General features: G+C 39.2%; 1 protein-coding gene across 1 annotated transcript; it reads left to right on the top strand.

The window, feature by feature from the left end:
- Positions 1-15,598: 15,598 nt before the first annotated feature.
- LOC110882613 (probable polygalacturonase At3g15720) lies at positions 15,599-26,388 on the top strand. Its single transcript, XM_022130594.2, has 9 exons — positions 15,599-15,742; positions 16,498-16,638; positions 24,580-24,750; positions 24,832-24,855; positions 24,937-25,144; positions 25,242-25,323; positions 25,426-25,531; positions 25,795-25,911; positions 26,021-26,388. The coding sequence occupies exons 1-9, from the start codon at positions 15,626-15,628 to the stop codon at positions 26,249-26,251; spliced, it is 1,197 nt and encodes a 398-aa protein (XP_021986286.2). The 5' UTR covers positions 15,599-15,625; the 3' UTR covers positions 26,252-26,388.
- The last annotated feature ends 534 nt before the right edge of the window (positions 26,389-26,922 follow it).

The raw sequence follows: 26,922 nt of genomic DNA, 5'->3' as shown, positions 1-26,922 counted from the left end.
CATCACAAAAACATCATTCAATCTATCGAACACCAAGCATAAAACATACAAGAATCAAGCAAAGATATGACACTAACCGATTAAGTAAAGGGAATAATCCGAACAAGAAGATCTTCGATAGTGGAGGGTGTTCGGTTGCCTTGGTTCCGGTTGAGAGAGAGAGAGAGAGCTAGGGTTTCTTTGTGTGTGTAAAGTGTTTTGGTAACAATGGGTGGTGGTTACAAACACCCTAATTGTTAAACAATCAAAGAGGGATGGGCCGAACCCCACTTGGGTTGCCCATTGGTTCCGGTTACAAGGAATACGGCCCAAATGGCCTTGTGCGTTCAAGTAAGTGTTGTGCGTTCGTGAGTCTTGTGCGGTCGGGTCACTTGTATAAACACTCATTCACATAAAAATAAACATAACATTCAATCAACATAGTTCACGTAAGCACGTAACGTTACACAAAGTAGGTTCAAATTACGAGTTGTCACAGTATCCCCAACTAAAAAGAAATTTCGTCCCGAAATTTGGTACGCACTCACTGAGAAAGCTAGGTAAGTTAAAGCAGCTAGATAAGTTAAAGCTAGGTAAGTTATATCGTTTGCTGGTTTTCCTGGGGTGTCACACCCTCCCCAACTTGAATGGGAATTTCGTCCCGAAATTCACTAGTTGCATCAACATTAAGTTTGCTAGGTTTTGCTTGGTCTTTGGGGAACAAATGTGGATACTTAAGTTTCATCTGGTCCTCGCGTTCCCACGTGAACTCTGGACCACGTCTTGAGTTCCAACGAACTCTCACAATCGGTATACGGCTGTGTTTACGAACTTTAACTTCCCGAGCCATAATCTCAATTGGTTCTTCGACAAACTGCAATTTGTCATCTATCTTCAGCTCTTGAAATGGTACAACTAGTGTTTCATCCACCAAACACTTCTTTAACTGTGATACGTGAAACACATCATGGACATTACCCAACTCAGCCGGTAATTCCAACCTGTAGGCCACCTTTCCAATCCGTTCTAAAATTTTGAATGGTCCTACATAACGAGGGTTTAGTTTGCCGCGTTTCCCAAAACGCACCACACCCTTCCAGGGTGAAACCTTTAACATAATGCGGTCATTAACTTCAAATTCCAGCGGTTTACTACGCTTGTCAGCGTAGCTTTTCTGGCGGTCGCGAGCTGCGGCCATACGGTTTCGGATCTGCACAATGCTTTCTGATGCCTCAAGCACAAACTCAGGGCCTGTGATCTGACTATCACCCACCTCAAGCCAGCAGAGAGGTGAACGACATTTCCGTCCATACAATGCTTCGAACGGAGCTGCCTTAATACTTGCATGGTAGTTGTTGTTGTAGGAGAACTCTATCAATGGCAAGTGTTTCTCCCACCCTTTCCCAAAATCAATCACACACGCCCGCAACATGTCTTTAAGTGTCTGGATGGTGCGCTCGCTTTGACCATCCGTCTGCGGGTGATAAGCGGTACTCATGTCGAGTTGGGAACCGAACGGTTTATGCATTGACTGCCATAACTCTGAAGTGAAACGCGGATCTCGGTCTGAAATGATAGAAGTTGGCACCCCATGCCTAGAAACCACCTCCTTAAGATACACTGCTGCCAGCTGAGAGAATTTGTCTGTTTCCTTGATTGCCAGGAAATGTGCTGACTTTGTGAGTCGATCAACAATCACCCAAATGGTGTCATTCCCAGCCTGAGTTCTTGGTAGTCCTGTCACGAAATCCATGGCGATCTGTTCCCACTTCCATGTGGGTATCTCTGGTTGCTGCAGTAGACCTGAGGGCTTTTGATGTTCTGCTTTGACTTTAGCACAAGTCAAACATTTGCTGACGTAGGTTGCTATATGAGCCTTCATGCTGGGCCACCAGTAGGTAGTTTTCAAGTCGTGGTACATCTTATCTGATCCAGGATGTACAGAGTAGCGTGATTTATGTGCCTCTTCCATTACAAGTTCTCGTAAATTGCCAAAGAATGGGACCCAAATGCGTCCAGTTACGTAGTAAGCACCGTCTCCCTTTCGTTCTAGTCGTTGCCTCGAGCCACGTAAAGCTTCAGCTCGAACGTTCTCTGGTTTCAACGCTTCTAACTGAGCGTCTCGTATCTGGGAAGGAAGATTGGACTGGATCGTGAGTTGCAATGCTCGCACACGCCTAGGTGCATTATCCTTTCTGCTGAGGGCGTCGGCTACGACGTTTGCCTTGCCCGGATGATACTTGATGGCACATTCGTAGTCATTTAACAGTTCAACCCATCGTCTTTGCCGCATATTCAATTCTTTCTAGTCGAAGATATGCTGAAGACTCCTATGGTCGGTGTAGATGGTGCATTTGGTACCGTACAGATAGTGCCTCCAGATCTTCAACGCAAATACCACCGCTCCTAACTCCAAGTCGTGTGTCGTATAGTTCTTCTCGTGCACCTTTAGCTGACGAGAAGCATAAGCTATCACCTTCTCGCGTTGCATCAACACGCAACCGAGACCCTGAATCAAAGCATCACAATAAACCACAAAATCTTCGGTACCCTCTGGTAACGACAAGATCGGTGCACTGCAAAGTTTCTGTTTTAACAACTGGAAGGCCTCTTCCTGCTTCGTTCCCCAAGAGTACGCCGCGTTCTTCTGTGTCAGCGAGGTGAGGGGTTGCGCGATTTTCGAGAAATCTTTAATGAACCTTCGATAATACCCTGCGAGACCAAGAAATTGTCGCACCTCAGACGGAGTCTTTGGTGCCGCCCAATTCTTAACTGCATCCACCTTCGCAAGGTCCACATGTATCCCTTTCTCGTTAAAAACGTGCCCAAGGAAATGCACTTCTCGAATCCAAAAGTCGCACTTAGAAAATTTCGCATACAGCTGTTCCCTTCTCAAAAGTTCCAAGATGAGCCGTAGGTGGCGCTCGTGATCCTCCTTGTTCTTGGAATAGACTAAGATATCGTCAATAAACACTATAACAAACTCGTCGAGATATGGCTTACATACGCGGTTCATGAGATCCATGAAAACCGCTGGTGCATTGGTCAATCCAAACGGCATGACCAAAAACTCATAATGTCCGTAGCGCGTTTGAAAAGCCGTCTTGGGAACATCCTCTTCCCTAACCCTTACCTGGTGATACCCCGATCTTAAGTCGATCTTGGAATAGAAACTTGACCCTTGCAGCTGGTCAAACAAGTCGTCGATGCGTGGTAACGGATAGCGGTTCTTAATGGTCACCTTGTTGAGCTCTCGATAATCGATACACTTACGGAATGACCCATCTTTCTTCTTTACAAATAGTACTGGGGCTCCCCAAGGCGAAGAACTGGGTCGAATAAAGCCCCTGTCCAACAACTCTTGCAGTTGATTAGACAGTTCTTGCAACTCTCCAGGTGCTAACCGGTATGGAGCTCGAGCAATCGGAGCCGCCCCCGGCGCAAGATCAATCTGGAATTCTACTTGACGATGAGGAGGTAACCCTGGTAGCTCCTCTGGGAACACATCAGCGAATTCTCGCACCACTGGTAGATCCTCGATCTTACTTTCTTCAGACTGAGCGTTGGTAACTAACGCTAACATTGCAGGATACCCCTTTTGCAGATATTGCTGTGCACGCATGGCCGAGATAATACCAACCATCATCCCACTACGATGCCCTTGAACTAATAATGTCTCCCCATCAGGGAGAGGGATACGCACGATCTTCTCTTTACACAAAATTTCTGCTTGGTGCTTAGACAACCAATCCATGCCTACCACTATGTCAAAACTACCGAGCGTAACGGGAAGGAGGTCAATATCAAACACCTGACCCACGAGATCTAGTTTGCACCCGAAAAGGACATTCGAGGCTTCTATCGTTTTACCATCTGCTAGTTCTACTACTTGTTTAACTTCTAAAGGTGTTGGGGTTATCCCTAATTGTTGACTAAACTCTAGGGACACATAACTCCAATCGGCACCCGAATCAAATAATACAGAAGCAATACGATTGTTAACAGGAAACGTACCAGTTACAACGTTGCCGTCATTCCTGGCATCCCCTGCTCCAAGCTGGAACACTCTGCCGCGAGCACCATTTCCCCCATTGTTGCCGTTGTTGTTGTTGTTGTTGTTGTTGTTGTTGTTGTTCCCAGCATTGTTATTATTCGGGCGGTTGTTGTCGTTAGCGTTCTGGTTTAGCTGAGGGCAATCCCGCTTAAAGTGGCCCTCGTCACCACACTGATAGCACCCCTTCCTGAAACCCTGGTTCTGCTGGGGTGGTTGTCCCTGTTGTCTCTGGTTTTGCTGGTTCTGTTGCTGCTGGTGTTTGGGTTGTGAGGTCCTACAATCCTTGGCCTCATGGCCCGACTTACCACACTTGTTACACATCCGACCACACGGCCCAAAATGATGATAGCCACACTTGTTACACCGTGGCTTTCTCCCTGCATACGAACCCTGGCTTTGGCCACTTCCCTGGCCTTGATTGACAGAAGACGACTGGCTGATGCTGCGGTTGTTGTTGTTGTCTGGCCTTTTCTGAGTCTGACCAGCACTAGAGGCTTTATCGTAATCACTCCACTTCCGCTTGTTATCATTAGCGGACGCAGTGGCAGTGGGTGTAACAGCAGTAGTGGCCGAAATACGCGGCGGCAACGAGTCACTCTCTACCTCTTGATCCACAATCTTGTGGGTCAATCGAACAATCTGTGTCAAATCGTTCAGATTTGCTGCAGTAACCAAGCTTTTCACACGTGGAGGCAGCCCTTTGATAAACAACTCAATCCTCCGTGGCATGGGCCGAGACAAGTTCGGGCACATATCCGCCAATTCATACGATCGTTTCACATAAGCTTCGACCTCAGATCCTACCATCTTCAAATCATAGTACTCGTTTTCCAGCTTTTGGATCTCATCTCGAGGACAATACTCCTCCCTGATCCGTTCCTTGAAGTCATCCCAAGTTATGGCATTCGCTGCCTCGAGGCCCAACAACTGAACTTGGGCGTTCCACCATGTTAGGGCACCATCTGCCAAGGTACCCGCAGCATATTTCACCCTGTCCCCAGCGGGACAGTTACAGATAGCAAACACGGACTCTGCTTTCTCGAACCATCTCAGAAGCCCCACAGCCCCTTCAGTCCCGGTGAAGGTCTGTGGCTTACAGTCCATAAACATTTTGAATGTACAAGCAGGTTGGTTGGGTTGGGGTTGCGCTTGCTGACCTAAATGACGGAAGGAAACACATTATAGAAGTGAAAAGACGTGTACGCGATATGAGAGTAAGAGTACTTGGTACATTCCGTACCAGCTTGATAGGCTGCTAAAGCCTCAGCCACACGGGTATTGATTAAGTCAGTCAACTCAGCCTGAGTCATGTTGATGTTGCCACGTCCGTGTCCTCGTCCACTCATGTTTCTATAGTTGGAAATGAACCGATTCAGGAAATCGAAACGAGATGGGAGTCATGTATCATACTGATATTTACGTACTACCATGTTCACACATAGTAAGGCAGAACCCTTCTCACGCTCGATAAGCCTCACTGGGACTTGCATGCACCCCGCGTTATTATTAAGTGTGCACCCCTAATAATAAGGCGATTTGCATGCTTATCTCAGTGCCTCTTAGCTTGCGCTCGAAGTTTCCCCCGTTCAAACAACACAACAGATGGTATCACAGGTCTATAGTTCACATGAGTCGAAGAGTAGTGTCACACTATCAAGTCACTATGGTGTTAAATGTTTCAGTTCATATACGTTGTGAGTGTGTGACTGCTAAGCAAGTAATGTATAAAGTGAGAGAGAGACGAACCTTGCAATCTGGAGCTGAGTGTCATGATCGATTTTCGAAGTTGCTCGGTTATAGTCTGGTTTTACAAAACGTTTTAAAACCTAGTTCACTATAACCAGTGGCTCTGATACCAAACTGTAACACCCCCAAATTCCACCTGCGGAAACCCCGCGAGGCGTGTTACGCATCAGAGTTCGAGCCACCAATCACATTGAACCAATGGTAAAAACTTAATAAAACATGCCATTAATTACCAATAGAAATTGTCAAACATGATATCAATTCTCAAGATGTTGTGTAGCGGAAGCATGTAATAAGTCGTTTAGCAATTGTTTCATAATAATACTTAAAACCAATGTATCAAATGTAAGTTAATCCGAAAGCCTCGATCCATGACCACTCCAGCACTTCCAAAAAGCAAGTCCATGTTCCAAGGTTAACGACCTACAAGCATGCAAACAAGTGTGTCAGACTACGCTGGTGAGTTCAAGGTTTTGTTAACGTGTTTTGTTACCAGATGTATGTTAATGCGATTCAATGTTGCGTTACGATGTTGCTCATGCTAGTTACCCTAGGGAGTGTGCCCATATGTAACCGAGGAGTGTGCCTCTTAGCAACCCACTATGTTGTTCACGCTAGTTACCCTAGGGAGTGCGCCCATATGTAACCGAGGAGTGTGCCTCTTAACAACCATAGTGATACCCAGATAATTAGTTCACGCCCGTCCTTACGGCCCGGTGTGAGGTCTCCCACCTAATAGCGCTATCAACTAATTACCCCATTGCCCTCCAGGCAATCCGATGATAGATTCCATGTTCAATAACCAAAACCGATTAAGTTGTTTACCCAAGGTTTCCCTTCCAAATGTTTACCAGTTGTCCCAAACAACCGGGACGCATGCTTGAGAAAATGCAATGAACTCACCTGGGATTGCTCGGTATGATACACGAAAAGGGTTCAGTTAAGCTACAATGTGATCAACCACGTCCTAGCATGTTTATCATACAAGTCAGGTTTGTATACAAGTATTGCACGTATGTTCTACACGTCTCGTATCAAGTTGTGTACAAGTATTGACCATTGTATTCACGTATAAGCATAGCAGTTCAACAGTAGCTTTACAAAAACAACGTCCAAATATGCGGCCCAATCAGATGGGCTCGTGACAGTGTGCAAGTCCAACCGTGTGTACGTGTATATGGTCTCGAGTCGAGACTAAGCTCTCGAGTCGAGACTAAGTGGTCTCGTGTTGTACTGGTTTCCAAGTCTCGAGTCGCAACAAGGTGATCTCGAGTTGTCATGTGCTTGTCGAGACTACACGGTCTCGAGTCGCAACCGGACCCGCAACCATGGTCTCGAGTTGTGCTTGCTGTGTGTTGGCGATGTGGTCTCGAGTCGAGACTGAGGGTTCTCGACTCGCAACCTGTGTCAAGACTAAGCATGTAACAGGCTTCCTTAATTATCAGCAACCATCATTCCGTGATTTCAGCTAACATATTCGGCAGTTTCATAAACCGGATCAAGCAACAACTTATTCAGAAATCAATCATGTTCATAATCGTTCATATCCTATCAAGAACAACTATTTACCAATACGCAGACCATATGATCGGATTCATGTGATTACTCAAATTATAAACTATCATGCAACCCTAAGCCATGTGTACAATAATTCAATCCATACTACAAATCAAAATATCACAACCGGTTATCATGCATACACCCTAACCGAATTAGATCATCACATAAACATCATTCAGTCTATCGAACACCAAGCATAAAACATACAAGAATCAAGCAAAGATATGACACTAACCGATTAAGTAAAGGGAATAATCCGAACAAGAAGATCTTCGATAGTGGAGGGTGTTCGGTTGCCTTGGTTCCGGTTGAGAGAGAGAGAGAGCTAGGGTTTCTTTGTGTGTGTAAAGTGTTTTGGTAACAATGGGTGGTGGTTACAAACACCCTAATTGTTAAACAATCAAAGAGGGATGGGCCAAACCCCACTTGGGTTGCCCATTGGTTCCGGTTACAAGGAATACGGCCCAAATGGCCTTGTGCATTCAAGTAAGGGTTGTGCGTTCGTGAGTCTTGTGCGGTCGGGTCACTTGTATAAACACACATTCACATAAAAATAAACATAACATTCAATCAACATAGTTCACGTAAGCACGTAACGTTACACAAAGTAGGTTCAAATTACGAGTTGTCACAGTTACTTTGTTCAGTTCACGATAATCGATGCACATATGAAAAGTGCCATCCTTCTTTTTGACAAACAGTATAGGAGCTCTCCAGGGTGACGATCTAGGACGAATAAAACCTTTATCTAACAGCTCCTGCAATTGCGTAGATAGTCTTCCAGTTACGCTGGGGCTAATCGATAAGGTGCACGAGCTATAGGTGCCGCTCCAAGAGTTAGCTTGATTTGAAATTCAACTTGATGGTGAGGTGGAAGACCAGGTAATTCCTCAGGAAATACCTCAGGGTAATCGCGTATGATGGGAAAGTCTTCGATCTTCTTTTCTTTCTCTAGGGTGTCGATGACGAGTGCTAGAATAGCGGTATGGCCCTTTCATAAACACTTATGGCTTTTAAGAATGAGATGATGCCTGTGACAACACCACCTTTGTCACCTTGGATAACAAGAGGTTCACCAAAAGAACAAGGAATGCGAACAACTTTCTCTTGACAGAGTATTTCGGCTCGATGTTTGGATAACCAATCCATTCCGATGACGACGTCGAAGCTTCCAAGAACGATGGGAAAGAGATTGACGAGGAAGGTTTGACCAGATAACACAAGTTTACAATCACTAATAACGTGTGAGGCCTCGATGTTTCTACCATTAGCTAATTCGACAACGTGCTTAGTGTTTAAAGGTGTTGCGTAGGCTTAAGCGTCTTACTAAATGTAGGGATACATAACTAGTATCGGCTCCAGAATCAAATAGTACAGAAACGTAACGATCATCAAGTAGGAACTTACCCGCTACAACGTTGGGATCATTCCTTGCTTCACCAGCTCCGATCACGAATGCTCTTCCTCTCGCACCGTTGTCACCATTGTTGTTGTTTCCAGTGCCTTGATTGTTGTTGTTGCGATTCTGATTCAACTGAGGGCAATTCTTTTTCATGTGCCCTACTGCTCCACACTGGTAACATCCACGGTTATTTCCTTGCTGCTGCTTGGGCTGGTTTTTCCTTGCACGGTACGGGCTTCTACAGTCCTTAGCCTCATGCCCTAGTTTGTTGCATCTCTGACAGCGGTTCCTTTCACAAGGCCCGCTGTGATGTCGGTTGCACTTGTTGCACTTGGGTCGGTTTCCTTGGTACCCACCCTGCTGTTGAGGACCCTTGTTGCTCTCGAACATTCTTTGATGGGCTACGGTTTGAGTGGGATTAGCATCTTTGCTCTGGTTGCCATCCCATTTGCGTTTGTTATCTCCAAAAGTTTCAGCAGTAGCATTGATTCGTTTGGGCAGCTTGCCTTGTTCCACAGCTTGATCAGTGAGCCGGTGTGCGAGACGAACAACTTGCTGGATTGTGGGGAGATTAGCTGAAGACACTAGACTTTGGATTTCGGGGACCAGACCCCTGATATAAAGCTCGATTCTTCGGTAAGCAGGCTGAGACATGTTGGGACATAGAGCAGCATAGTTGTTAGATCGCTTAGTGTATGTCTCGATTTCTGATCCAACCATTTTCAACTCGTAGTACTCAGTCTCGAGCTTGTGGATGTCATCCATGTGACAGTATTCTTCCTTGTCCAAATTCTTGAAGTTGTTCCAAGGAGTAGCATTGGCATCTGCCAACCCAAGCATCTAAACATGCGCATTCCACCAAGAAAGCGTGTTTCCTTCGAGCGTACCAGTAGCAAATTTCACCCAGTTAGCAGCAGGGCATTTGCACACAGCGAACACAGATTCGACCTTCTCGATCCAGTGCAGAAGGTCTATGGCTCCTTCAGTGCAATTGAAAGTGAGAGGTTTGCAATCCATAAAGGTTTTAAAAGTGCACACGCGAGGCTGAGTGGGTGCAGGTTGACATGTCGCGTAAAACAAAGCGAACAAGGTTAAAAGTAATAAAACGATATGAGAGTAGGGTCTAAACATCCTAGAATGACAGTGTACCCCCGAGATGGGCTGCAAGAGCCTTAGCCACGACGTTTATCAGGTTGGTCAGCTGGTCCTGAGTCATGTTAATGTTGCCTCTTCCGCGCTCGCTCATTGTCTTCATATCCAGAAAACACAGTATGAGAAAGACGCTGTAGTGTCGTAAGAAATAGTAGAGGGAAGGTTAACCATTGCACAAAAGTACACATACACACACACACACACACACATATATATATATATATATATATATATATATATATATATATATATATATATATATATAGCTAAGTATACTAGTACATATATTATCACAAGATGCACCAAATAAGTAACAAGTAAACGCATGCCCGTGCCACGAAGTCTAAAACGTTGAGCCTTGGACTTGGAGTATAAGGTCGTTGTGAGTTGCTTGGTACAAAACGGGTTATAGTCTGGTTTTTCTCAAAAACACTTTTCTTTTTAAAATTGAGTTCACTATAACCAATGGCTCTGATACCAGTCTGTCACACCCTCGATTTACACATGCGGAGTACCACCGCGTGGCATGTGACGGACCAGGATTAAGCCACCAATCATATTGAATAATCATAATAATAAAACAGTTTTATCACAACCAATACGACTAGTGACTAATGTCCAAATTTCACAGTTTAAAAGAAGTTAATAAAGTCAACAACGGAAGCAAAAGTTAAACAGTTTAAACATCAGTTTAAAGTTCATAATATATTAAAGGAAACCCAACACGGGTTCATGCGACCACTACACTCCCGTTGCAAGCTCCTGCTATCATTGAGTACATCCAAAGCATGCAGTAGGGTATCAACATAAAGTTGGCGAGCTCATGAGTTGCCCCGTTTTAATCCCAAACCTGGGAAAGTGTCGTTTGTTCAGTTTCCCAACCACCGGGAACGCATGCTTTTAGTAAACTGTGTGAACTCACCTTGGTTTGCTCGGCAGATAGTTACTTGTTTAAACAGTTGGTCAATCACGTCCTATTATGGTTAGCTAATTTTATCAGATTCGCATACCAGTATTCACGTATTCATGCACATAATTCTAGCAAGTAGCACACATCATTATGTAATTCACTTAACAACCCAACATAATCGGTATACAAACAGTCCCCTAACATTGGTCCCAAACAGAATGTGTGGCCCAATAGTTTAAAGTCCCAATACAGTGTGCGGTCTGGCTAACAGTTTGCGGTCCAGTTATTATATAACCCATATACGAGTGTGCGGTCCAGTTAAGATATCAGTCCATAAATCAAGTGTGCGGCCTAGGGGTGCAAACGAGCCGAGTCGAGTCCAAGCTCGACCAGGCTCGAGCTCAAGCTCGGCTTGAAGTTAATTTTTCAAGCTCGAGCTCGGCTCGGGCTCGACTTGTTTAGTATTTATTAATTAATTTATATTAATTATAATTATTATTATACATATAATTAAGTTATTTTTTTTATATTTATATAAATGGTAATTATTATTATATAAATATATGTTTAATATATTAATAAAAAAATATATAAACAGAAAGCTCGTGTAGGCTCGTGAGCCGGCTCGAGCTCGATAAGAGAAGCTCGGGCCCGGGCTCGTTTACTAAACGAGCTTGTTTTTTAGGCTCGGGCTCGAGCTCGAGCTCATTTAAGCTCGGCTCGTTCGAGCTTTATTTCGAGCCGAGCTCGAGTAGCTCGCGAGTAGCTCGGCTCGTTTGCACCCCTAGTGCGGCCCAATGGCTTATTGGCCCAAGAGAGTGTGCAGCCCACCAGCAAGTGTACGACCTCCTGCTGGTGTATGGCCATGCAATGTGCAGTTGTACCGTGTGCTTCAGTCGTTTGTACCGAAGGATCGTGCGGCATTTAAAGTGTGCGATTATTCTTGATCTGGGTGCACAAGACGCATCACAGGTTGTACCCCCTTCGGGGTGTGCGGTACATGTCGCACACCTAGGTGTACGACCCACTGTGCCATGTTCTACGTTAAGCATGACACGTTGTACATTTATTGAGTGTACAATATTCATTTTAAACAAACAGAAACTGTTCAACTTTATCAAATCAATCTGGATTCAAGTCACCAATTTAAATATTAATCCTCAAGAACCCTAATTATTCTCTAGACCGTTTCATCATGCATCAATCAATCAACATTAATTCAATCATCCCTTCATACACTGACTTACACATTACTTCTTTCTAAAATAGATCTAGATTCTCTTTCGTATTTATCAGCCCTTTATATCATGCATTCCCTATTTAATTAGGGTGTGGCTAAATACACCTCCCTTTTTACTGTTTATACCTCCCTTTCCAAAAATATCATTTTTATAATTTTTTAAATTCCACCCTATACCTTTTATAGAGAAAGAATTTGCAACTCTGGATCAATTGAATTGTATTTGCAACAAACATGAGTAGTTTTTCGTTTGTATCAATTAGAAAACAGATATGCTTAGAAAGAATTTCCAATCTACAATTTAAGAGGAAAACAAATATGCTTAATTTTGAAAAGGAATACAACAAGTTCTTCGTTGTTATTAATTACCGGTGGTTGGTGGCGTTTTCGAATTTCTCAATCAAAAGTATACATATCCGCAACAATGGATAAGTAAGGTAAACAAATGTTATTGTTCTATTGTGTAGTGTGAGTTAAAAAAATTGTTTTGTTTATAAATTAATTGCATCAGAAAAGATTTTCCTTTTGTACAATTAAACAACGACTGCGTATTGCATAAATATGAACATCACAAACAAATAAACAAAACACAAACCTGCGGACCTTGAATTGCTAGGTGGCTTTTTGAGACTGTAAATCTTGTTTATAAATTAGAGCCCTGGAGACTAGGAATAATTTAGCCTGTACATTTTAACCTTAATAGGGATATTTCCTAATAAAAATTTTCAAAAAATAGAAAATACAAGGGTTGATTGTATTTATTTACAAACTTCAGGGGGGAGTGCAACCAGTAAACTTAAAAAAAATGGGAGTGCATTTAGCAACACCCATTTAATTAACACACTTTCATCACATCTACATTACCAAAAATAGATTCATGGCTCTATCTTCACAGCATGTATCAAACATCACAAACATATTTCATGCATATTCATAAAGGTCTATTTTTGGTATCATAACAATTCCTAATCTTTACCAACACAGATTTCATACTTTAATATCAAGTAATTTTGTCAACACGTTGCACAGAAACAATCATCAAACATGTACCATCATCTAATCATACAAATCATAAATCAAGTTTGAACCTTTATCATGTATAAACATCCAAATAATGGTGATATACTAACCGGTTCGTGTGGAATGTAAGAGTGCGTAGAAAGATCAAAGAGTAAAGCTTCCAAGAATGATAAATGTGGGTTATCTTCAAAATGTGAAGGCTGTCGTTGAAGGATGATAAAGCCGTCGTCAAACTCGGATAAGAAGAAGAAGATTTGGTATGTTTTTAGGGTTTTTAGAGAGAGAAAGTTAGAGAGAGAGAGAGGGAATGTTTTTTTAGGGATTGGTGCTCTAAATGATTGCTGCCAATCTTTCCAAATGTTGGCTAACCTGGTTCATTTATACACAAAGAGGCCGCACACTTTTAAGTGTGCCCCCCACCAGTGTGCGGTCCCTTAGGGTTTCTAGTGGGCTTTTAGAAGTTGGGCCCGGGGTTCAAAGGGATGTGTGGTTGCAGCCCAATATGAGTGAAGTGTACAAGATAAGAGGGAGTGTGCGGACCATCCCAGTGTGCGGCTGCACACCTTAGTCGCACACACACATATTTTATTTAAACGTTATTCACAATCTAATACACATACATACATGCATGTTTTTAAACAACCATTATATTATAATTCTCATTCATTATATTCACGCAATTAAAATCACATAACCACAACACAAACGAATCGTATAGGAAAACCCGAAGTGTCACAAAATTCCTTGATCTAAGACCTTAATTATGTTAATTAACATTTTTGCCCAAATTTTGCAAACTTTCTTTTATAGTTTAAAATATTGTAAGTTCGTGATTCCGAACCGTGAACCGTGATTAGTGTGTGATTATGTTCAAGACGTGAGATATTAGAAACTAATAAAAATTGTTTTGTATTAATCCGGTAGTATAACGTTACAAATCGGCTCGATTAGAAGCTAACCGAACATACCAAAGGAGTATACATCGGGGGAGAGACCAAGTGGTGATCTCTCCCCCAAGGTCTAAAACCTTCCTCACACTCTCTGCTAACTCTCTCAATTAAATTTGCAAATGAACAAGTGGTGCACAACCGTTATCTTGCAAACACACACGGTCAAACACATAACCCTCTCGTTTGACCACTTCAAACGAGCGGGTCAATACACATTCGTTTGATCGTTTCACTAACTATTACATAATCAGCATAAAATAATTATAATTTATTCGAACATCATCGGACACAAAAACTGCACCAACAAATACGTAAATCTCTAACTAACATAATTTACGTTTTTATTTATGGCCTTAATTCCAAAATTGCCAGTTAATTTGTAAATTTTAAAATTTGTCAAACCTGAATTTAAAAAACTCACTATATAAGGGCACATATTGTATTGATTTTTTATTATTCTGAAATATATCGAATTTCTCTAAATTTCTTTGAGAACTATTCTCTTTATTTATTTATTTGCTTCGGTTGTGCGTCATGTTGGTTAGGTGAGTCGGAAGTTGGAGTCGAGCAGGGGATCGATAAGGGTTGTACACTTGTACCACAAATAGACATGATGGTTTGTGAACCCTTGCATCCTTACATCACGTGCATACATACATCCGTTGGTATGTTTTCATTTGATACCATATATTACGCAATATCAAACATTTCAAATGCATAAATGATAACAAAAAAATGGATGACTAGATATCTATAAATAAAATTGGTTTACTTCCCCAAACCTTCCTAATTTTCACATACGTTATAACCTCTTGTTAATATAGTGTAGCTAGTATGCTGCAATTCAATGCCGGCTCCAAGGGTGGGCGAGCCGCACCCCTGACCGAGGTCCATTTTTCTCAGTGGCTCTAAATGTTTATATATATTTTATTTATACATAATTTTACATGGTGCCAGATGTAGGCTTCATGGATTATCGTCTAGGAGGCTTATTCCAAGAAAATAGATAAAATACCCCCCCTCAAGTTTCTTCTACTCTTCGTATTCTAAATCATTTTTACTTCAACTCGTTACTACAATATGCAAAGAAACCATGTATATAACTTGAAGCATCAGGACCCACATTCATAGATTAGAGACGTCATCTGAATTTGTACGTAACTTTTTCCTTTGTCAACTGTCAAGTATACTTGTAACTGAATCTTAACTGATAACCTTTTAGTTACAAATAAGTAATCCACATATCCTTTTAAGTAAAACATTGTAAGTCATCCAGTCATTCTTACAAACTAAAAAGATAATGCATTCCCTAACTTAACCCTAAAGTTAGTGTGTACATGTACGTGTGTGTGTGTATATATGAGTGCACGCACATGAACATGACAGTACGGAAACAATACAAAATCTCCATTATTCTTTACATATTATGATGCGTAGGCAGTTTGACAGAATGGTGAGTTCACATATATTATGATAAATTAGGTCAATCATTATTCATTAATTTTCAAAGATTAACATAATAATATATATGGAGTTTTTGCTAATAGTAAACTTATGCATTGTATCCATGCAGATTCAGTTAATTACGTTGGTTTTGTTCTTACTAGCATGCATGCTTTCTAATGCTTTGGGTTCAAGAAGTCTCTCTAGAATCAATCTTGACTCAACCACCATTTTTGATGTGGCAACATATGGAGCCAAAGGAGACGGAAAAACTGACGATTCCCCGGTAATCAAACTCTATAACGTTATGGTTGTAAACAAGTCAGATTTTTTCAGCTTATTTGAACTCGAGGTCAATTCTATCATGTTCCAGGGTAAAACATATAACAAGTTGAGATATAGTTCTTTTCGTGTTTTATGATCCTTAATGTAGTAAATTAACCTCGAAATATGTAATTTTCACTAGAGCAAAAGCAAAGATATAAAATTGAATGTCTTGATTAAGGTGCCTATAAATTTGGCAGGTTTGCAATTTTTAAAATTTTTGAAATTACAAATTAATTATTGAAATTGAAACTATATATAGACGCGTAAATTATATGAATAAGTGATCTATACGTTTTAGGCTATAAAAAAGAAAAAAAAAATCAAAGATTGCTCAATTTGGAGGAAAATCATGATTTATGAAATTGGACCATTGAAAGAAGGAATTCGTTGAGACCTTTCCGTCAGCGCTGGTTAATGGCCCCTTAACTTTGCTCGTACATCCAAATTATGCTCGTTTAAAGTTTGGGCTCTTCCTATTCTATTTCTCTTTCCAGTTGGTCCAGATAAGACTCTATCAGCTCTTATATCAGCTCCTTATCATCTTTAAGCAATTTGAACTTAGTTCGGGCCTCATATGTATTTGAACGAGCTTAGTTATCAGAATATAATGTTTAGTTACGTGTATATTGGAGCTATTCGAGTCAAGACTTGATCTAGAATATATCTTAGCCGAACTATATCTTGCATCATGATTTATATTACGAAAATATACAGGCGTTTATGAATGCATGGAATGCGGCGTGCCAAGCAGAACCAAATGATAGGAGTATATTAGTTATACCGGAAGGGAAAACGTTCTTGTTGAAGCCAGTTTCTTTTAGTGGCCCGTGCAAGCCCTCCAGTGTCTACGTGCAGGTATCTACACATATATCTTGGCCACTAGGCTTTGAAATTGTTTCTAAATCATCACACTTGTTAATAATGTGGTAGCAAACCATTGAACATGTTACATACCTTTCAAAAAAAAAAAACATTGAACATGTTACAAGTTTTTGGTAAAAATCTATATCTATATATGATAAAGTGGAAACCGAATGAACAGTCATTTACTATTAAATTAATATTAGAATTAAAACTTAGAATTTAGAATTATTTAAAATTAGAATGGAATGAATAGTAACATCATTAAGAGATGAGGAAATGGTATCGGGTATAGGTACCGGTCTCAAATTTACCAAACCGGTGTATTTTCGGTACCGGTGAATACCGGTTCTGCACAGGTATTCACCGGTTTTTACCCTCAAATACTGGTGCCGTACCAGTACCGACCGGTACCGAACCGTACCATACTAGGTATATTCGGTACCGGTACCCACTTTTGTGGATTTCGGTAACGGTATTTTCGGTACCGGTTGGTACCGAGCTCATCAAATCCTGTAGCAACGCAGCAATGCAAGTAATTGCATCGTTTAGATTACTCTTCATACACACAGTAAATAAACTGTATTTCGTTTGAATGAGGTTTTATATACACAACAACTTATTTTGCTTATTTTTTTGTCTTTTTCTGTAATGAATGAATTGTAGCATGTAAAATTAACATGGATATTTAGAATATTGATGAGCAAATTGTATCAAATCCTGTAAACGAACCGGTATCGTATCGGTACCAAATTTACTATGCCAAATCATTTTCGGTACCAATTTGGTACCCACCTTTTGGCGTTTTCAGAATCGTTATTTTCGGTTCGACACCGGTCTAGCACCATACCTGTATTTATTGATTTTTACCTTCAAATACCATACCGTATTGTACCGAGCATTTTCGGTGCCGGTACCTAATTTCGATGATTTTCCGGATCGGTACTTTCTCTGCCGTTACCGGTACCGAGCTCATCCGTATTTTAACGTGTTAACACCGTAATAACTGAACTGAAAACAACCGAATTTCCAACGTGTAGGACGTGTGGGTCCTATTATTATATATTAGGTTATTTAAAATCGCTTTTTTATGACGGAGTGACTATCCTTACCAGGTCATTTTATTTATATTTTGATATTCGGTATCTGTTTACCGTTGCTGACACGCCTTTTGTAGTCATTGGGTCCCGTCGCAATGCGCGGACGGAAAATAACTAGTTACCTTAAATAGTCAACTTGGAAAGCATAACGGTTTTAGTAGTTAATGATTTTTTAAAGTCGGTTATCAACCTAAAGACCAAGGTAGTGTTTGGTATGCAGGAATGGGAGGTGGAATGGAATGAACTATTACGAGGGAATGAAAAAAAGTGTGTTTGGTTGGTCAACGTAATGGAATCACCCATTACATAAGTCATTTCATTCCCTCAAATTCATTCCATCCACTCCCCCTGTTTCTTTTCCATTCCATTCCCTCTCTCAGCCTACGCCACAAACACCGCCCATCACATCGACTATCTGCCACCACCACCTGCTGTCGTCACCACCACCCACCACCAACTTCCGCCAACCACCACCACCGTCCTCAGCCGCCCGCCTCCACCGCCATCGACTACCACCGCTGCCACCCGCCATCGCAAACCACCGCCACCCCGACCACTACCGCCACCCTCTGCCGACCACCACCACCATCCTCCGCTACCATCACCACCACCACCCATCGGCGTCGCCGCCCCCACCACTCGTCGCCACCACCATCGACCACCATCGCCGCCACCCGACCACTACCGCCACCCTCCGCCGGCCACCACCACCACCCTCCGCGGCCACCTCCTGCTATCCTCGACCACCACCACCCACCGTTGTCGTCGTCGCCACCACCATCGATCACCCTCGCCGCCACCCGCAACCACCGAACACCGCCACCCTCCGCCGACCACCACCACCATCCTCCGCGCCCACCACCCGCTACTGTCGACCACCACCACCCATCGTCGCCGCCACCACCATTGCTCTCACTTGCCACCGCAGACCACCGCCAACCCCGGTCATCGCCAACGCCACCGCTAACACCCGTCACCCACCGACCACCGCCACCCATCACTGCCACCGCCACTTGCCGCCACCACCCATCGCCGATTTAGTTAATTCCTCTTTTCTTACCTACCAAACAACACAAGGTAATGATTTATTCCTTTCCTGCATGGTAACCAAACAAGACTATGGAATGCAATGATCCATTTCATTCCTTTGTCCATTCCATTCCCTCATGTATTCCATTACACCATACCAAATAGACCCCGAGTGAAGATATGTTCTACTTATCGCATTGTATTCTGATTAGAGTTGTACACGAGAAATTTTTAAAATAAATGTAACAAGATAGACGACTTTCATATTTAATTGGATCCAAACCGATTATTTTTACTTTTTTTGAACAACTAGGATTGCGACCCGCCGCAATGCGACGGGGATACTTTAGTTATAATTAAGTCGATCAAGGACCAACACGTTATGTTAAACCTGTCAAACGGGGAAAAATAGACGATATAAAAACGTTCACCCACACACGCATGCTACGTCGTGTTAACTCGCAAAATTTAGAACGAAATGTAAAAACGTTAAACCAAAGACGCACTTTGCGATGTGTTACGTCACGAAATTTAGAACCAAGCATAAAGCAAAAAATTTGCGGAAAATGAAAACTATAAGCGATCAAAGTTGAAAATAAAAATTATGAGGATAGATTGCAAAAGATAAAAAGTTTTGGGTTAAAAGTAAAAAAAAAAAAACAAATAGTTTTGGGTTAAAAGTAATTTATGAAATACTTTTGGGTGAAAAGTTAAAAAAAATCAATTTTTTTTAGAAAACCCCCAAAGCCAACGTTATGACAACCACATGCATAACCATTTTTCTTTGAAACATCCCAAAGCACACCCCGCGTTGCGGCGGGGCGTAAAACGGTGTCAAATAGTACTAATGTCACACAACCGTCATCGACCACCAACACTGACTCGACCTAGGATATGCGTGTTGCGACGAACCTGTCAAACATGGAAAAATAGAGGTAAAAACATTGAACCACAGATGCACATTGCGTCGTATTAACTTCAAAAAAATTAGACCTATACGTAAAACGACAATTTGCGAAAGATAAAAAGTATAAGTGAGAAAAGTTGTGAAGTTAAATTGCAAATAATGAAAAGTTTTGGGTTAAAGTTAAAAAAACAAATTATGTAGGGTTAAAATTGAAAAAAGGTAAAAACCTTGGGTTAAAATTAAAAAATTAAGTTTTTTTTTTTGAAATACTCTCAAAAAACAAGTTACAACTAATGATTGCACAAAACACTTGCAAACTTATATATGGAATAATAAATATTACCTCTATCTACTTTACAACAATTATTTATATAATATTTTTTTCTCAGGTTTGACCTAAGACCGAGGAGATTATTTTCACTTCGCTTGTGTATATTGATACTTTTCTTGTCTGCTTAGTTTTGTTTTTTGCATTTTGATTTGTTAAGAATTAAGTGTATATTAGAATAACTAGGTTATAGACCCATGTGTTACATGCGTTTGAGGATAGAAAATTAGAAAATGAAAGACTTTAAGATAATCATGGAGTTGATCAGGGGCGGACTTAGAGAGTTATTAGCCGTAGCACAGGCTACGGCTCAACTTTGTACCGGTAGTGTAAAAAAATTTTTTTTTTTAGATTTTTATACAAAGGACATCCCTAAACAACTACGAGGACACCCCTAAAAAATTGTAAGCCCAAATTGTAGTTGTAAATAATAAGCCCAAATCAGTTTATTAAAGCCCAGTTATGAAGAGTAAGCATTCAATAATGAAGATTGTATATAATAAGCCCAACCAATTGTTATTAAAGCCCAGTTATAATCTTATATGTCGCAGGGATACCAACCGTCGACTCAGAGGGTTGTGATTGTGAAACGGGAACACATAGTTCTTGTCCTTCAGTTTATCGGGTAGTGAAGCTAGCTTTGCTTTTACCGGTTGCAACCGCAATCATTGAAAGATGTTTTACTTTATTTATTTATTGTCCTTTTTAGGTATTTGTTTTACTTTATTTATTTATTGTCGTTTTTTTAATATTGTATGATTATACTAGGGATGAGATTTTTTACCGAAATACCGGTACCGTACCGGTACCGTACCGATACCGTACCGTACCGATCATAAACGGTACCGGTATCGGTAATAGATTTTTTGAAATTCGGTATCGGTAAAAAACGGTATCGGTACCGGTATTTTTCGGTAAATACCGGTATTAATACCGAATTTAATAATGACTTTATGTATTTTGCTATTATCTTAGATCCCACTATGAAGTTATATTTTCTTAAACATTGTTTTACAAAAACCAATATCAAATTTCTTTTGTTTGGTTATTTTTAATCAATTATGGTGATTTTTTAGACATGTTGGAATTTGGATGTTAAAAGTCGAACCCATGGATGTTTACCTTTTGATTTTTTTGACTACTTAATATGTTTACCTATTGTTTACATTCCTCTATATATTACTCTAGTTTAGTTAATAATGGATGGATGTATTGCACATGGATTTTTTTTAGGTAAAACAATGGATGACACCAAAGCGGTATCAATGTGGTAAAGTACCGAAATACCGGTACCGATACCAGTACCGTACCGGTACCGAATCTATAAATACGGTACGGTAATCGGTATCCACATTTCCTCAATTTCGGTAACGGTATTTACGGTATCAGTACCGGTATCGTACCGATCTCATCCCTAGATTGTACGGTGAGATTTTTTTTTTTAGGATACCCCTGAGTTAATGTTCTAGTTCCGCCAGTGGAGTTGATCGAGTTCTTTGGAAAAAATATGTGTTTGAGTTTATATAAACTTGAATGAGTTTTTAAAAATAAATATGTTATTGTTGAGGTTGGTTGCGTTTGAAAGACATAGCAATTATAAATTTTGAACTTTTTTATATTTCATTTTATTTCTTGCATCACACATAATAAATATAAATTTTGATGTGAATACATATAACCCTAGTATAAATTATACATACAAAATTAAAGAAAAATATAATATTACTCATTTTAAATGATGCGTTTACGAAGTAAGAATTTTGTTTTTGAATACAAAAGGATTCGTATATTTTATTTCAAATTAATATTTTGTTATTTTAAAAAGTGTTATCAAATAGAAGATAGAATGGAATTAGTTCATTATCTGTTTATATATATGTTTAACATTGTGAAAATGATAATAACAAATTACAAATATAAGTTTGAAATTTTTGGTTACATCAAGTAGTGATGGATGTATATATTTTTGGTTATCTTATCTTCTTTAGATAAGTATAATTTTAGTTATTAAAGTAGAGATATTATATTAAAGTATAGGTAAATAGATAACTAATATTAAGAATTAAGAATATTGAGGAGATATAATCATGAATATAAGATTATTTTAGTATATATATATATATATATATATATATATATATATATATATATATATATATATATATATAATAAATTCAATCATTTAATAATCTTTATATTAATTTACTTATTATTTATTATGTTTGAGGTAATATGATAAATTGCCACATGGACTTTTAGTGAAATCTTTAATTATAAAAGAATGCCATGTGGCATTAAAGAGATTTTTTTATTAGTATTAGATATGATTTGGGTAGGGTTATTCTAGTGTTTTAAATTTTGAGCATGATGTTTTAGTTTTTTTTTTTTTTTAATATAATATTGTATAGAAAACATCAAACGCAACAATTTAAAACACAATCAAATGTATTCTAGACATTAACTTTAAAATATACTGATTAACTTTCTTTGCATGGTGTTTTAGATTTTATGCCTATAATACATTTTATTGTGTTTTAAAGTGTTGTGTTTGGTGTTTTCCCATATCAAAAGAATTGAAAACATTATGCTTAAAATTTAAAATACAATGGTTACATAGACTTGTTACACTTTGTAGGAAAAATACTCGTTGTAGAGAAATTCTTACCTGGTTGTACAAGTTTTTAAACCTGATTAAGTTTATTTTGAGTAGGTAATTAAGTATGAATAGATCAAAATCCTCTAGAATTAAGATTGGGAAAGGATCTTTAAATTGGATATGTAAGAATGGATATATGGAGAAATGGCTAAACAATCATTTTGGGCTCTAAATATCTATGAATTGATCAAAATCATCTACCTATTTTTGACACCTCTGTTGAATCAAACAATGAGACCAAGCACACGAATCACGACTTAGAATGATATGACTCCAACAAGATGAACACTTAAACCATTTGGAATCTTTTTTGTTTATTACTTTCCAACAAGAGATGCAAAATAAAACAAATAACCACGACTTTAGATGCTAAATTAAACTTTACCGACAAGAAACTTAACTTGACTATTTGAATACAATTCAAATGCTAACATCCTTATCTAACATATCAGATACATAATACTAATAATAATATTAGTAATTCTAACTTTACTAATAATCCTATTAACTTTGGATCTCTTTCAAACCGCCCCTTCAAAATCTACAAAACATCCGTAATGTTGTAACCTTGTAATGTTAGATTAAATATATTATAAGTATTTAATCATGTAGCCATTATAATCATTTATACTATATTAGATCAAAATAATAGAATTATCCCTTATTATTATATTGGTTGGTAATTATTGATGGACCGTATTATCCTTACCAACTAATAAAGGTTTCCCTTTAGGTATACTTAGACCCATGGTTGTTGAGCATCTAGCGTCTAGGTTACCTACATAATCTTCATCACAATATCCTACCAACCTAAACTTGGAACCTTTTTCTAACTTGATTCGGCAGTTTAAGGTTGCTTTTACATATCTCAAGACTCATCATATTGCCTCTCGAACGTTTTTATATGGATTACATGATCCAAATCTCCATATAAGATTTTAAGCTATACTTGCAGCGACTACTAGTATTACACGAACCATATTGAGCTTGGCTAGTAGATTAAAGGTATCTATCTTCATAATTGATGTCCAACACTAAGTGTACGACGATCAGCTTTAAATCAATATATAGATCCATCAGCTTTGCACTTTAACGTGCACGACGAGTTTGACATCTCTTTCGGTTTGAAAACGACTTCCTTCCCAGGTTTCGTTTGTATGTAGCGACGAAATCTCATCTTCCATTAACTGAATCCATTCAATATTAGAGTTGGTGCTTCATACAATTCCAGTTCAACAAAGTCATCTTCTATCATGGCAACATGCGCAACATACTTTGGGTTTGGTCTTCTTTCATGAGTTGACCTTCTTAATTGTTCTTCATTTGTTATAGGGTTAGGCTCCTAGTGAGCTCTTGTTCACCTCAGACTTTGGTATGAGTCGTGACCCCGACTTGAACTTGGACCTGGTTCAGGCTCGGTTACTTCAATTGGGTCGATTATATCGTCGAAACCAAGGTCTAAGTTGTTGAACCAAACACTGAGTACCCCCACCCACAAATCACGATTTAGAACAATGATATCACTCTAACAAGATGAAAACAAAAGATTTGGGACCTTTTCTGTTTATTACTTTTCAACGAGAGATGCAAAATAAAGCAAATAATCAAGAATTAAACTTGACACACAAGAAACGTAGACTCTTAACTATTTACAAGCAATTCAAATACTAATAACCTTTATCTAAATATAATAGATAATTAATTTCTAATAACAACATATCAGTAATTTTAACCTTACTAATATGATTACCCTTCAACTTTGGATCTCCTCTAATCCGCCCTACGAGAACTGCCAAAACCACCCTTAATGTTGTAACTTTATCAACCTCTTTTCTGGGGCATAAAACGAACGTTAGAATTGGGGCCTAATAGTAGTTATTTTGCTTACAAGATATATGAAATCCTCAAACAACAGGTTTCTGGAAACATAGTTGGTCCTACCATGAAAACCGATTGGATCGGTTATCATATCGATACATGGCTCTCATTTTCAATGGTGAATGGTCTTACGGTTAGTGGGAGTGGACAAATAAACGGTCAAGGTCCCCTTTGGTGGGAAAATGCATGCATTGGTACTCCACCACCAGTAAGTTGTAATCTTCATTTTTCATAACTCACAAGTTCCTTCATTTCCTTAATCCTTACATATAAATTTATATAATTTCAGGGAACAAGTTGTCATGCGCCAGTGGTAAGTATCATAAATCAACTTTTATATGCAAAAAAATTGGATCTTTTATGGTTTAAACATTAAATAAACTCTACAAACCAGGCGTTAATGTTTAAAAGATGCAACGGCTTGCGACTCAATGGCTTAACACATGTAAACAGTCCACGAGTGCATATCACAATAACTACTTGCAACAATGTCATTGTGTCTAATCTTCATATCATTGCCCCGGAAACAAGCCCAAATACTGATGGCATTAATGTAGCTAGCTCCACCAATGTAAATATACGCGATTCTTTTATAGAAACAGGTAACTTCTTTGCTCTTGTTTCCAATTTGTCAAAATAATTCACTTAATGTTTTCCTTACACTTATGCCATCATATCATATTGCATGACTATATATAGGAGACGACTGTATTGCTATTAGTGGAGGTTCATCTAATGTCAAAATCAGCGGTATCATGTGCGGGCCAGGCCACGGAATCAGGTTTAGCTTAGCATATATTTCCAAAAACATCTAGATTTAGGGAAATTATCACTAAATATATTACATCATGAAGCATGTTACAATATTTACCATTTCATGTAGCATTGGGGCCTTGGGGAAAGGAGGAGCTGATGTGGTGGAAAATATAGAGGTTCGTAATTGTACAATGCAAAAAACCTTGGCCGGAGTTCGAATCAAATCTTGGCAGGTAATTTTGAATACCTTACTCGTGCAAATAAATTAAATGCGAAACAAATTTTGCTTATTTAAGGATGTAAAGATAAAACACCCCTAAATGGTTAAAAAAACAAGAATTAGTTTGTTGTAGTATTACTGGACTTGGGACCCCTACACTAGAAATTGACTAAATAGGGCTTACAAACATTATAATCAGATAATCACTTTCAAAACACATTGCTAAACACTCTTAAAAAACAATTATAGATCATCTATGGTTTCTTTGATATATAGGGGGGGAGCGGTTATGCAAGGAATATATCATTTAAGGCCATCAAGTTTGATGCAGTTTATAACCCTATCTTGATTGACCAATACTATTGTCCCACTCAGCAGGACTGCATAAACTCTGTAAGTACATCTTTTAGAATTAAACTAACTTTTCTATAACTTAACAAATGAAAGTTGTTTCCAACTCTTGATTAACACATTTCTTTTTGTGGGATTCTTGAATAAACAGACATCAGCTATCAGGTTAAGTGATATATCATACAGTGGAATAACGGGGACATCAATGATGGACAGTGTGATAAATCTAAGTTGCAGTGAAAGTGTGGCATGCACCAATATTGCTATGGATAATGTGTATATCAGTTCAGTAATCCCAGGAAGAAAGGTTTTTGGCAAATGCATTAATGCACATGGAAGAATTAGCCATGTTAAACCTTGGTTTAACTGCCTGAAACCTTAGTTCATTGTAATTGATGCATTTGGCCATTGCACTGTATTTTATATTATATATGTGTTAATAAGCTTTCGTATATGATCTAAGACCCTTTCATATATGAAGTTATTTTATTAGACAAAAATAAAAATAGTTGGGCCAAACATTATTTTCTAATGTTTTTTAAACATTGGCGATTGATTGGAAACAGTCACTGAATTAGCGACCGGTTTGATTATGTTCACTATTTTTGAAATCGCTTTTTGGTTGTTGATACCTCGTCTTATAGTAGTGAAACTTACAATTCCACTCATTGGCGGAACTTGAACATTTAAATTGGGAGGCCTAAAAATATATGTTTAATTGAGGCTTTGGGATTAGGAGGGGCCAAACCAAACAAAGATAATATTTTTCAAAGATAATGGTTAACCTTAAACTTTTAATCCTAAAAATTGGGGGGCCTAGGCCCCCCTTCTAGCCGTAAGTTCCGCCCATGAGTTCTAGCAAATCAGTAGACACTAATAGAAAAGTGAAAATTTTCACAATAAAATTTGCCGGCAGTATACCAACAAAAGATATTTCCTACGTTTTCACGACAACATCCGACAAAAAAACCACCTTCATTTTTCCAACGACATTCCAACAAAATAGCTACCAATGATTTGTTTTTTGTAGTATCATCACTAATTGTAAGACCA

Source organism: Helianthus annuus, chromosome 10 (genome assembly GCF_002127325.2).
Source record: "Helianthus annuus cultivar XRQ/B chromosome 10, HanXRQr2.0-SUNRISE, whole genome shotgun sequence".
Lineage (NCBI taxonomy): Eukaryota > Viridiplantae > Streptophyta > Magnoliopsida > Asterales > Asteraceae > Helianthus > Helianthus annuus.
Note: the sequence above shows the minus strand (reverse complement) of the source record. Positions and strands in the feature narration are given on the sequence as shown.